General features: G+C 37.2%; 4 protein-coding genes across 4 annotated transcripts; 2 read left to right on the top strand and 2 right to left on the bottom strand.

The window, feature by feature from the left end:
* Positions 1 to 77: 77 nt before the first annotated feature.
* On the bottom strand, positions 78 to 5,661 carry LOC145206419 (uncharacterized). The gene is made up of 7 exons (XM_080078522.1): positions 5,253 to 5,661; positions 5,041 to 5,131; positions 3,513 to 4,826; positions 3,132 to 3,203; positions 2,789 to 3,024; positions 2,381 to 2,539; positions 78 to 565 (listed from the first exon to the last, which is right to left on the bottom strand). Exons 1-7 carry the CDS (start codon positions 5,301 to 5,303, stop codon positions 509 to 511), a joined length of 1,980 nt encoding a protein of 659 aa, XP_079934648.1. The 5' UTR covers positions 5,304 to 5,661; the 3' UTR covers positions 78 to 508.
* Positions 5,662 to 5,769: 108 nt separating this feature from the next.
* LOC145206510 (28S rRNA (cytosine-C(5))-methyltransferase-like) lies at positions 5,770 to 7,281 on the top strand. The gene has a single exon (XM_080078528.1). It carries the CDS (start codon positions 5,930 to 5,932, stop codon positions 7,229 to 7,231), a length of 1,302 nt encoding a protein of 433 aa, XP_079934654.1. The 5' UTR covers positions 5,770 to 5,929; the 3' UTR covers positions 7,232 to 7,281.
* LOC145206494 (L-2-hydroxyglutarate dehydrogenase, mitochondrial-like) lies at positions 6,910 to 13,961 on the bottom strand. Its single transcript, XM_080078527.1, has 10 exons — positions 13,746 to 13,961; positions 13,368 to 13,504; positions 12,497 to 12,648; positions 12,149 to 12,277; positions 11,896 to 12,034; positions 11,774 to 11,814; positions 11,341 to 11,505; positions 10,940 to 11,097; positions 10,612 to 10,743; positions 6,910 to 7,921 (listed from the first exon to the last, which is right to left on the bottom strand). Exons 1-10 carry the CDS (start codon positions 13,829 to 13,831, stop codon positions 7,726 to 7,728), a joined length of 1,335 nt encoding a protein of 444 aa, XP_079934653.1. The 5' UTR covers positions 13,832 to 13,961; the 3' UTR covers positions 6,910 to 7,725.
* On the top strand, positions 8,413 to 10,366 carry LOC145206461 (uncharacterized). Its single transcript, XM_080078525.1, has one exon. The coding sequence runs from the start codon at positions 8,562 to 8,564 to the stop codon at positions 10,125 to 10,127; it is 1,566 nt and encodes a 521-aa protein (XP_079934651.1). The 5' UTR covers positions 8,413 to 8,561; the 3' UTR covers positions 10,128 to 10,366.
* Positions 13,962 to 13,978: the final 17 nt, after the last annotated feature.

Here is a 13,978-nt window from a genome sequence, read left to right as displayed (position 1 = left end):
TAGAAAAATACGGATCTTAATTGTCGCAACAGGCATGTCTATCTCGACCCACTGGTTACATTTAAACCCCAAAAAGCTTCACTCCCCTTTTTTATTCGTTCTCTTGGTTATCCATTGCCAAAAGAAACAAAAGCTATTAAATATAAATCAGCATGTGAAAGATCTATAATGTTTTCGATGTCAAATGTATATACAGACGAACTTTACGTTTGCAAACAATTATGCCACAAATAAAACTCAACTGATTTTTTTGCATAGCAATAAAAATACAAACATTAGATTTCATGCAACAGTACGTTTCTTTGGCAAGTTACAAACATATAATACAAGTGAAATTTTGGCAAAAAATGCTTAAATGCGGAATATAACATCTTACTGCAACAACAACAAAACACAATTCTGAGTTATAAACAAACTGGGAGTGGTACCGCTCAGCAACCGAAATGGTCAAAAATAGAACACACTTGGTTACAATGTTTCCAAAAACACAATTTGGCTAAAACAAATCTTAATTCTCATCAGAGGTCTCATCGTCACTGTCGAAATCACCTTTTATCTGAGGAGACTAAAAATATGTATTTTTTAAATTACGACCAACAACTTAACTGAAAATACAACATACAAGGTGTGGTATTATTACAGATGAATCCGGTTAATCGCATCATCGATTTGCCAAGGGCAGTTGATGCGATTAACCCGATTATGCGATAATCCGGTTGCTGTGTAAACAGTAGCCTACACGCCGTTAACAAACGTGCTCATTTTCACTTCGCCACCTAAAACAAAGTTGCAGTGACGCTCAACTATGGCAACGGAGCAGTAGTTTCTATCTTTTGTTGCCGAGAATTGAAAAAAGTACATTCAAGTCAAAACTAGATTTATTACTCTCAGCGCAATACATGACGTCATGCTTCCTAACTGTCGTGGCTATGGTACAATCGCACAAGTGTGTTGAAGAAACAGTAGAAACGCACACACACTCTTTAATTGGCGCACACGCTACAGTTGATTTGTGCTTTCTATGGCTTGATTTGTGCTTTCTCTTGCAGTCAGGTTTATTTGAAAAGGGCCCAACATTTAAATTTGGGAACTTCCCTATGACGACGGTTTATGACGTTTTAGTTTTGGGTAGTTTCCCTAATAAATGTGCTAGACCTCTCGGCTCTCGCTGAATTACACGTAAAATGGCCTGTTGTTTCTGACCTATTTCGTTTTCTAGTTCAAACCATCGAGTTAGGCGGCAAAGTGCTAGGTGCATATTTGTAAGCAAGCCAAAACCCGAAAGTACATGACGAAACCTGGTCAAACTTACAACTTCGACACATTCTACAGCGCAAGAAAGCTAAGGCGAGCTGCATCAGTTTTTGTTATACCCCGTTATCCACTTGACAAAAACAATAATTAATTTTAGCAAACCTTTAAAGACTCAGATTGTGGCGCTACTTTCTAGCTTACTCAGCAAAACTGCAGCTGCAAGATTAGCGTGACTGTCACGTGATCAACGTGCGATCGTTGCTTCAAAAATTTAAACCAGCAACAAATACTATAGGAATAAATGCCTTTCTTAATCGGTGATCTACCTGATAAGTTGCGCAAGGTCATGAATAGAAGACGGAAAATATGGCAATCATTGGCACGTTACCAATTACGTGAATCTAAACAACATAGTGTGATTACTTGCGATCCAACATTTTTGCACTCATTACCTGTTTGGCGGGTCATAAACAGAAACCATTTTTAACCATTTGTTTTACATTTGATATTGTTCAAATATCAAATTTTAATACAGTTTATTACTTCGAATTTGGTGCAGTTCGCACTTAGTAAGAAATTACACTCAGCGTCATTGCCAGAACACCAGTTTCGTAATTTTAACATGTTGAACTCTTTATTTAAACGCTTGTTATATCACTATCGGCGATTAGATAAGCCAACAAAAAAGGATCAATGTGCACGGCTTTGAGATAACGACTCCTAGTTATCGCACAGCGGTAAACGGAACGCCGATTTAATCTCCTTCAAAACTATTTTGTAGTCAAGACGTGTCACTTTCAACGTTCAAATTAGATGCGTTATTTGGTGCAGAATGCAAATATGCATCTACGTCTTTTTCAAAGAACATACCTCCGGAGGATTTTACTATCATATCGTCATTTTTTTGAAAAACTTAATCTGTTCGACTTTCACGAGAGATCATCAATCCGGTTAATCGCATATTTCGTCAAAAATCGATACGAATATCCGGTTTAACAAACGATGGGCGACGGTTTGGTATTTTTAATTGTGATGCAGTTAAACAGATTATGTGATTAACCGGATTCGACTGTAATTTTAAAGGATTCTAGAAAAATACCTTTCTAGTATTTAGAAAAATACTTACATGATTAAGGTTTTTGATATCCTCCTCTAAAAGCTGCCTTCCACGTTTGGTGATTCCACAACCTCTAACCCTTAGCTCTTTTACCTTGTTTAAACAACTAGAAATGTTTCTGATTTCATCCAGTCCAATATCATTTCCACTCAAATCCAAAATTCCAAGCTGTGCATGTTTTTTAAATTGTCAAGGATACACAGATATAAGATGTCTTAAAAGCTATATTACAGTTTTGCCATACATTACCCATACATGTGCATACCAATCCAGTACTGTTTTACATTAAATTGTTGTATTTTCCCTTTAACAAAACAAGTGTGGACAACACCCATACTAGTAGTTCGATATGACAAAAAATTAAAACAATTATAAAAAAGTCATTCCCAGTACAAGTTAGGATTATTTAGGACGAACCATGTATTTCATTTTGTCAATTCCTTCACAAATCAGCTTTATTGAGTCTGAGTTAAGATCACAGAAGGCAAGGAACAATCTCTCAACAGGGTGGTTGAATCTTGGAAGCATTTCAGCCAATGCATGAACTGCACTGACTGAAATCGGAATCGGATAGAAGATCAGTTTGTCAGTAAGAAACTTGGCCAAAGAATCCTTGACATCATTTGAGCATTCTTGAAAATCAACCAGCAGATCTATATAATATTAGAAAGTTTAAATGGGGTCTACATTAAATTTGTAACAATCATATATCATTTAGGGAGCTTTACTAATATGGTATACAAATACAAACAGATCTTACCTACTAATTCAAAGCCACGAACATCTTTGTTCATACTTTGAACAAGTTCATTGAAAAACCTTTCGGATTTTTCTACAAAACAAAATCAAAAGGCCAATATATTTATTTGAGCAGTACAGTTTTCCATTATTATACCAAACAATGCTTTAAATTAGGTTCCTACTTTTATTTGTTTCTGTGAGCAGAAACACATGGGTTCACACACAAATAATTAAAAATGTAGAAGTACATACTAAAGTGGCACTTTTTGGATATAGATTTATTTTTATGCATATATTTCAAGCATGTGTATTGAAACTAAATATTTCTGTCAAGTTCAACAACAGCCTTTTGGTCTTTTCTAACCAGTAGAAACAAAATTACACACAGTGGTTTACTTACTATTCCTTTGACCATTGCCAAGCAAAATTCCACACATAAAACGTCGAACCATTGACCAGCGACCCTCATTGACTACCTGGTGAACAATTTGATTGAATACTGAATCTGGCATGAACATACAAATGTAGATAGCAGCAAAGATTTCCTGCAGCATTTGGTGCATGAAGTAGAAAATCATGTTGCCTTCAAAAAGCTTTTGGACAGGGAACCAGGAGTGTCGAGCACCCTTTATAACAAAATCTTGAACTTTCACATCATTAAGGCCTTCCTTCTCCAAATCACCAGTAGTAAACACAACATTTTGGAGAGCCAATCCATTATATGCCATCCTACCAAGAGCTTCCTTTATTTCATCAAGGGAGTGACCTTTTGCATGGACACAGCACTGCAATTGATCCAAGACACCTTTCAAAACTTTGGTGATTGTATTGATTTGGTTTACATCCCCATGTAAAGTTGTCAACACAATAAACTGCAGAAGTAAAGGGCTGTGACACAACTCTGTTAACTGTGGAGCTTTGATGTCCAATTTATTCCATAGCTCTTCTGCTTTATCACCAGCAAATGCATGAAATAATTTTGTCATATCTTCTGTTGAAAGTTCAGTAACATAAATTGTAGTTTTAGGGCAAAGATCAAAGGGTATGGAAAGAATGGAATGAGGCCGAGAAGTAAAAACTAGTAAGGCTTTTCCTAAGAACTTTTTACAACAAAGATTAGCTACAAGCTGCTGAACTGATAGTGGGGTGTCATAAGATGCATGAAGTGGTTTTTCATTATCAAGACACCAATTTGCCTGGTCATAACCATCCAATATAATTACACATTTCTCAGGATTCTTCACCATCCATTTAAATGCATTATCTCGAGTTGCTTTATCAACATCATTAAATGGAAAATCAATTAAAAGCTGTTTGAGGGTGAGGACAAAGTTAAAACCCATATCCATAAATTTAAGAAGAATTGTGAAAAATTTGCCAGATTTTGCCAATCTTTTAGACAAGGTAGTTTTTCCACAGCCTGGGGGACCAATCAGTGCCAGAAAGCCCATTCCCATCATGGTTGTCAGCAAGCTATCATAGTTGATTTTTTTAGCATTTTTGAGAAATGGTTTGCCTTTGTTGTGGGCTGATGATTGAAATGTCATTATTTGCTCTTGATCCAAACCTCGGTAGGCATCATAATCTACCAGAATTGGATGTACACATGGTACTTTGGAATTATGAACATTCAAACCATGAACTACAACATCATATTCAAGTCGTTGCATCTGAGCATCCTGGATTTTGTCTGCACACTCCTTTAACACTGAATCTATAATCAAAGAAAAAGTGTATTTATAAATATTTACATAAATATAAATACTATTTATAAAATCTATAGATTATGTGTTTTCAACACTTTAGGCTGACTATTGTACATTACAGTTTTGTTCCAAATGATCCAGGTTTTTACGTGTACCTTGCATAATTTAATAAATAATCAATCGGTAACAGATTGGTTTCACTGCACAAGCCTCAAACTTTACCTTGTTCTTCAACTGTTTGGATATTTGCAACTTGATGATGATGGTGGTGGTGATGGTGTTCATGATTGTGCACATCACCCACGTGAAGGTTCTGCAAAGTTAAGGGTTTTAAACCAAATTTGGAGATATTTTTAACAACAAATCTATGTTAAAGAAACCAAGAGTCACATAAACCCTCAACTCATTGAGGGGAAAACCCTAAATACCCTTACCTCGGCTTGAATGGTTGTGCCAGGTGGTAAATCCATGTTCTTTTCCGACATCGTCGGGGATTATATTTAAAAGTTTTTGACACCAACACCGATTAAACAATTTTTGACACCAACACCGATTCCTCCAGCAGTGGTCAAGCCTCAAATGCCAACACACATAAAATATTGTGTTTAATTTCACCTTAAATTTATTACCGTTTGTCAATTAATTGTTTCAAACGCTGTATCTATTTCTCCTTGGTTTTCAAATTACGTTTTATTACTGACTCTCATGACAAATTGCTGGGCGTAGCGCCTTGTTTTTTTTTGCAAATCATGCTTTCGCATGAAAACACGTCATATTCATAACAGGTGAATGTACTGCCGACACATTCACATTCAGGATTCATTAATTTTCTTTATTATTTGACTTATTTTTTGGAATATTAAATACGAATTAACATTTACCCCACGACTTTTTAACTTCTCTTAAACACTTGTATTTTTTGACATGCAACCAAGCGTGTAATATAAACACGAATCAACGCACGTGTTTCTTTTTGTTGCAAACTTTGAGAAAAAGGCCTCAATTCGGTAAAAGTTCATGTTTCATTTAACGTGAGTGCTTTTGTTTGTTTTTTAAATAACCAGTGCGTTGAACTTTTTAAGTTTTACAATTTTCCTAAAAGTTTTGCATTATGTTACTGTATAAAACGGCTGAAAGCATTCTTCAAAAGGCCAAAAAGCACCAAGGTTCTGTTAAAAATTTGGTTTTTGCTGCAAACTACAAAAACCCAAAGCAGTTGTTTGCTTTAGTATGTGAAACCCTTAAATACTGGGATGTATTGGAGGAAATCATATCTCAATCCAAACTGAGAATCAAAGCAAGTTCAGAGATGGCTGCCCTTTTAGTTTATGATCAGCTATTTGGAAAAGGAATCCAGTGTGGTGGAAAGTTAAAGTTTCTGGTTGCAAAACATAAACTACTACTTCAATCCACACTTGTTCGAGTTAAACTGAAAAGGGGTGCTGTAACTAATTCTGAACTTTTGTCAAACGAGAAATCTATGGAACCATTGCCGAAGTATTTAAGAATAAATACTTTGCTGATTGACAAACAAAGTGTTGTCAATCACTTAGTTGGTGACGGATACAGCATAATAACCAAAGAAAAAAGTTTGGCTAAAATGGAAATAAAAGTTGATGATCACATAGCAAATTTACTCACATTTCATCACCGCACTGATTTACATGATCACCCTTTATACACCAATGGGAAAATCATCTTCCAAGACAAAGCAAGCTGTATGCCAGCCCAAATATTAGATCCACAACCAGACACTGATGTTATTGATGCTTGTGCAGCACCAGGAAATAAAACATCCCATATTGCTGCGTTAATGAAAAATACAGGAAAGCTGTTTGCTTTTGACCTTGATGACAAGAGATTAAAAACTATGAATAAGCTTCTTGCCAAAGCAGGTGTTAAGAATTGTACAACAAAGTGTCAAGACTTTTTGCTAGTCAACCCATCAGATCCAATGTATTCTAAAGTTAGTTCATTGTTGGTGGACCCGTCATGTTCTGGTTCTGGCATTGTTAGCCGGCTTTCAAAATTAGTTGACAAACAGAGTAGTGATACAGAAACCAGATTGACTGCTCTCTCTGATTTTCAAACTAAAGTTTTAAATCATGCTTTATTATTTCCACATGCAAAGCGAATTGTGTACTCAACTTGTTCAGTGCATGAAATGGAGAACGAGGCTGTGGTTAAAAAAGTATTAGCTCAAAATCCAAAATTTATGTTGCAACAAAGTATGCCAAGTTGGAAACGTAGAGGAAACCCAACAACCGGACTTGAAGCAGAAAAACTTATTCGGTGTGACCCTGTCAATGACCAGACAAATGGTTTCTTTGTAGCATTAATTGTTAAAAAACATGAAATTGAAGGTACACCTGATAAAGCAAAGAAACCAAAACGAAAGCGACGCAAAAAGTGATTTGCATGATTACTGATGTTTGTGAATTGCAGAATAAATATTGATCCATAGTCATGTTGACTTATGATAAAAGAAGTAATTCATGTGCACCAAAAACAACTGTAAACATAACACATGCCCAAACACCTAGTTTTGATGGCGCTAATTGAAATTGTAAAGCAAAGCAAAAACAATTGAAATGCAAAAATATTTATAACATCTTTATGCATTTGGCATTTAATTTTGTTTTGAGGTTTCACAAAAATGGTGCAATTATTATGGCAATAAGTACACTGCTTAATAATGCAAACCTGCAAAACAATATTGCATGATCAATAACAACACTAAAATCAAATAAAAACTTGTTTTCATTAAACACCTGATGTGATAATAAACATGTTCTATTCAGCAAACAAGCACACACATAACTGATTTATAAAAGCATAAAGATAGAAAAAGATTTGATTAAAAGCCTAGAACATTACAGCCGCAAAAGAGAAGTGCAACATTGAGAGTTAAAGTTGAAATCGCATTTTAACTTCATCTGCCACCATTTGTGCAATAGCCATCGAAGATGTGGCAGCAGGTGACGGTGCACTGCGAACATGCAGCATGCGTTTTCCTAATGACCCTGTTCCGCTGTCAAACACAAAATCATCAACAAGGTTTCCGTTACCATCTAGTGGCTGCGCTCGGACACCAGAAGGACCCCTGTTAAAAAAACAAAGTTGTATCAGTGTATGAGAGATTTGCCTTGACAATATCATATTTTTCAAAACTGTCAATTTGTGGATTGTCAAACAGAAAGGTGAGTCAAATTTTGATCTATGCATAGAATATTGTTTTGCTTTGGTAATTATATAAGTTGAAAGGTAACTTGGCAGGATAAGTAAGCCTAACATTTTGTTGAAAAAATTATGTCTTGACTACATTTAGTTAAACATTCAATTGATTCATATTGTGAACATTTGGTTTGAGCCCGAATCTAAAAATAGCCATTTGATGTGTGCCACAAATTTACTTGTATAGTGTTTTGAAATCGCCCATAACATTAACAACTTTAGACGTTCTATGACGTAACAATGCGTCTGATGGTTTCTAGCATCACGCCATGTTCTGACCTTGAGTAACCTGATGTTTTTGTGAGCTGTGGTGTGGTTTTGTAAAGGAGGTCATTCTATTTGGAAGAGAATACAGTAAACATCTCGAAAGTTCTTGGTGTGCCAAAGACAGCGTACAACACAAATAGCAACAGTAGGGATATCTGACCCGACTAGTTTGCGACAATTGGGGGCTCGTCCGGGAATTAGTTTCAGTGTTGTTGTCTTACCGGTAGTGAACCAAGAAAGAGATGGAAAAGATTGTAGAAGTCGGAAAACAGCTGGGTTTGGCTGGCGCCGATTTAGCAAAGTTTATTAACGAGCAACAGGCGTTTGAACGAGAAGAGCGCCGTTTGGCTAGAGAAGCTGAAGTTAAGCGAATACAGGCTGAGGCGGAAGCTGAGGAGCGACGCCGCGCAGCCGAGGAAAGGAGAAAACAGGCTGAGGCCGAAGCTGAGGAGCGACGCCGCACAGCCGAGGAAAGGCGAATACAGGCTGAGGCTGAAGCTGAAACAAGGCGTATCGAGGCAGAGGCCCAAGAAAGAGCGCACCAGTTGGAGTTAAAGCGTTTGGAGTTGCAAATGGCAGAAATCGGCGGAGCACAACGCGAAGCGTCAGCGGGCAAAGCGAAAGCACCGAAGTTGCCTGCGTTCGTAGATGGCAAAGATGAACTGGACAGTTATCTGTTGCGTTTTGAGCGTTTTGCTGTTACTTGCAAATGGGAGAGGTCCGAATGGGCAAGCGCGCTTAGTGCCTTGCTAACGGGTCGAGCATTGGATGTCTACTCAAGGCTCTCTGATGATGACGCAGTCGATTATGACCAACTCAAGCAGGCGCTACTCAACAGGTACGACTTGAACGAGGAAGGATATCGATGTAAATTTCGAAATTCAAAGCCGGAGAAAGGAGAAAGTCCTTCTCAGTTCGCAGTGCGACTGCAGAACTACCTGCAAAAATGGGTGAAGTTGTCTGGATTTTCCATCGAATGGAAAGATGTAAGTTCGCTTTTGGTGAAGGAGCAGTTCCTCAAGTCATGTCCGAAGGAGCTATCGACTCATCTAATGGAACAGGCACCGAAAACTTTAGATAGTTTGACTGGGATCGCCGAGCAGTTTTTGGCAGCACACAACCGAGAGATGGCCCACGATGAGCGTCAAGAAGTACGCGAGCTTTGTGCTGACTGCAAGCAAGCAGGGCATGCGACTGAGAACTGTCCGAAGCGTAAACCTGATGCTAGAGTGGCTAGAAAATGTTTTCTGTGTGACAAAGTGGGACACATCGCGAAAGATTGCTATTCGCGTGCGTTGCCGCCGGTAAGGATGTCCAGCGCGGCAGCATGTTCGATGGAGGGAGTCCAGGAGTCCAATCTGCCATTACGTGAAGGCGTGGTAAACAACCAGACGGTCACTGTGTTAAGAGACACAGGTTGCACGGGCGTTCTGGTTGACAGGAAATTCGTCCATGATGATCAAGTCTCGGACAGGCCAGGTTTTCTTAGTTTGGCCGACGGTTCTGTCGTATCAGCCGAGGTGGCCAACATGGAAGTGAATACTCCATATTTTACGGGAGAGGTCGAAGCGTTATGTTTGAATAACCCGTCGCATGATTTGGTTATTGGAAATATTGGTGGAGTCCGACCAGCGGATGATCCAGATCCACTGTGGAGGAAAGCTAACGCAGCTTTGACGCGGTTTCAAAAGAAGACGTCGAAGATTAAGGCAAAATATCGGGTAGTACCGCCAAACGAGGGATGGCCATTGAAAAATCAGGCGGAGTTCAAAAAGGTCCAAGATGCAACCGTTGAAGCGGTTACATGAGTTGGCCTAATTAAATACGTGTTTTGCCTGACGTTGTGTTTTCATGTTCGTTCTTTATAGTGTCAATTTGTGTGTTTTATGACGTCGAAATTCTAGTATTTCGCTTTAAAAAGGGGGTATTGCCACAAATTTACTTGTATAGTGTTTTGAAATCGCCCATAACATTAACAACTTTAGACGTTCTATGACGTAACAATGCGTCTGATGGTTTCTAGCATCACGCCATGTTCTGACCTTGAGTAACCTGATGTTTTTGTGAGCTGTGGTGTGGTTTTGTAAAGGAGGTCATTCTATTTGGAAGAGAATACAGTAAACATCTCGAAAGTTCTTGGTGTGCCAAAGACAGCGTACAACACAAATAGCAACAGTAGGGATATCTGACCCGACTAGTTTGCGACAATGTGTCCCTAATTTGCACAGAACTTTTCTGGCAGGTTTGCAAACCAATTAAAAACTTAATGCCTAAAATGTCCACATATCTTACTTTGTAACATCATTGTTTGTCAATTCTGGAATGAATCTTTGCAGCTGTTTTACTTGAGCACTTCTATTTGCCACTCTGTACAACTCACCAACTCCAGCTGTTAAATTCTTTGCAACAAGCTTTCGCAAACCCCTAGAAATAGTACACATTAGGTAAAATGCTGTGTTTTAATAAAAAAAAACTCATAAAAAGAACATACTTATATTTTCATTCATTTGTTTGGTCAATAGTGCTTATAAGTTTGCATTGCTGGCTCTATCATAACTTTTAACCCTCTCTATTGGGGTAAGAATAAGACTAAAAAAACGTAAAAAAATCAATTGTGTACCGAAATGCAATAGCTTCTGTAAAGTCTTTTAAGTTAAAATCGAAAAACTTGTAGCCCTCTCTTCTGAATGCAAGAACTGCATTTGGCCCCAACCAGACACTTCCATCCATGCGAGGGGTGTAATGAACTCCAAGAAATGGAAAACGTGGGTCTGGAACCTAAAAACAAAATACATATTGCACCATGTATTTAAAACCAACAGAAAGGGGATAAAGTTGTTTGTACTTGTTTTTTTACCAATTCATATTACTATTTGTGTCAGTTAACCGCAGCGAAATTAAATGCCCCCAGGTGGTATTTTTGAAATATAAACTGTGATGCTGCTTGTACACGTCTTTCTAACCATAGATTTTAATTAAATAATGTAAATCATGATTCTATTGAATAAACCATTAACTTACTGGATAAATATTGCCTTTGACAAGGTACTGCTTTTCAGGTTTAAGCACAAGATAATCTCCACGAAAGGGAACAATCTTTGGTTCCATGTTGCAGCCCGATTTAGCTGCCAGACGGTCAGCAAATAAACCACCACAAACAACCATATGCTTGGAGTATATTGTTTGCTGCAAAAAAGAAACAGTGTTTTTGTATTAACTAGTTTAACAGTAAAACAAATTTATCTAATATTGACCAGTAACAAACAATAAAACTGTTGATTTACTGTACACACTGTTTGACAAACCAAAAATGCTAGGACAGTGGGATCAAATGTTACAATCAGCTACCATTATCTCGACAATATTTAAAGGTATGACCCATTTAGTTGATTTAGCAGGGAAACTGTTGAGACTAAAGGGCACATTTTCGCACAGAAAAAGTCAATAAACTTACATCACTATTTTTTCCTTCTATAGTGATCGGAAATTCTGAATCTGCAAATAAAAAAAATAGCTCGTGTACATTCTTTCCAAAATACTGTAAATACATGCCATGAACATTAAATATATATATACCTGAGCTTTCTTTGAAATCAGTCACTTCAAAACCAGTGTGAATGTCACCACCAAGTGATGAGAATTCTTTCCCATAAGTTCGGGCAACAAGACCGAAATCAACAATTCCAGTTAGGGGGGAATGAATTGCTTTTAAACCCTGGTAAAGAAATAAAGTCCATTACTTTACTCCACATACATAATCTTTTGCACTAGAATGTCATGTGTACAGCAACTACATATCTTCAGCAAGCATTATCTAGTTACCTGGTACCTCACAATAGGGTTCAATTTGCTTTATTTCATCCTTATCCACCATTGACACTGAACATCCATTTTGTAATGCACGTTTATACAAATTATCAAGACGTGGCAATTCTTCCTCATTGACAGCTACAATCAACTGCAAGAAAACAAGCATGTTCATTCAAAGACATAATATAAAACTTCCACAACAGAAATCACATTTTTTTAAAAACTATGTTTAGGAGAGAAAATTGTTCTCCTTTTATAAAAAGAAGTAAAAATTTTACAAATTTATTCTGCTTTTGGATTGATTCATGGCGAGAAAATGCAGTGTTTGTTTCATTATGTCAATTTTTATTAAACCTATGTAACTTACCTTTCCAACCTTCTTGTATGGGATGTTTTGCTCATCGCAATACTTGTATGTTAACTTAAGACCTTCCACACAAAGCTTTGCTTTTAATGAGCCTGGTGTATAATAAATACCAGCATGTATAACTCCACTGTTGTGTCCAGTTTGATGAATGCCTGGAAACATGCACTTAGTTTTACAAAAGACCACAATTAAGGTGTTTGGTCATATAGAAAGGATGTAGCAAACTACCGTATTTTACGGACCATAAAGCGCACCCGATTATAAGGCGCACTGTCAATAAATTGCTTTGATTAGTTTTTTGTTCATACATAAGGCGCACCGGGCTATAGAACGCAACGTATTTTAAGGAGTATGGGTTATAAAAGTTTACTTGTTACGTAATAAATTTAAGCAAGTCACAATAGTACAATGAGCAAAAGAAAAAATGAGCCTAGTGAATATCACAGTCGCTAGTTGCTGTTACCGTAGTTTATTGTGTAAGACGATGGTTTATTTATGTAATAATAGTATCGGTACTGGTTTTGAGTGTAGGCAATAAAGCACTACTTGATCCATACATTAGGCGCACGATCAATTTATGAGGAAAAAAAAGTATTTAAATTGCGCCTTATGGTCCGTAAAATACGGTAGCATAAATATTTTGCTGAAAACTTTGTTGCAAATAAAAAGACCTGGTTCTCTTCCCATTTAACAAAGTATTTAAAAAATAAGTGTGACGTCACAATGCATATATTGACAACCATGCTGCAAACAGTCACATATCCCAAAAACATACATAAACAATGAAACTCAGTGTGATTTAATACAATGTACAGAAGTGTTTTAGACCTCATACACATGCAATACAAAAGTAAGATACAAGGATACTAACTCAGTTGGTCCTCTTTTTCAATTACGGCATAAGAAAGATTAGGCCATCTGTGTATAAGTTCACGAGCAGTTGCCAAACCCACAATGCCTCCTCCTACTATTGTCACATCATATTTCTTTGCAGAGGTTGACGATAACCTAAATCAACATGTGTATGGTAATTGTAAGTGTAGTGTCAACTTTTACCACACAACTACAAATGTTAAACAAATTAAAATGTATGACATCCAATCTACAAACACAATTTAAAAAATCTCCTAAGTGGAGCAAAAACTTTTAACTTCCAACAAAACGATCGTTGCAAAAATAAATTCAGACCCAAAATAGGCGTTTTGTTTGGCATATCAAAATTTTACAGACTTCAACAAAACGTTTGTACCTGATTGTAGTTCTTTTCAACTGGGTTGTGGTTGTCGAAGCGCAAAATCTAGTTCGTGATACGCATTTTAACAAACTGTGACTCATTTTAGATATTTAAAACAGGTAAAATATAATCGCGACAAACTAAAACTGGAGTTTACTCCACACAAACCGGTTCTGCAACACCATAAAACACACGCGGCTCGCCAACAGCAAAGTAAAAGTAAACATGACTGCTGCACGTTCAACCCG

The sequence above is a fragment of the Phallusia mammillata genome, chromosome 1, assembly GCF_965637545.1.
Source record: "Phallusia mammillata chromosome 1, kaPhaMamm4.hap1.1, whole genome shotgun sequence".
NCBI classification, from domain to species: domain Eukaryota; kingdom Metazoa; phylum Chordata; class Ascidiacea; order Phlebobranchia; family Ascidiidae; genus Phallusia; species Phallusia mammillata.
This window is presented reverse-complemented; position numbering and strand designations above follow the sequence as displayed.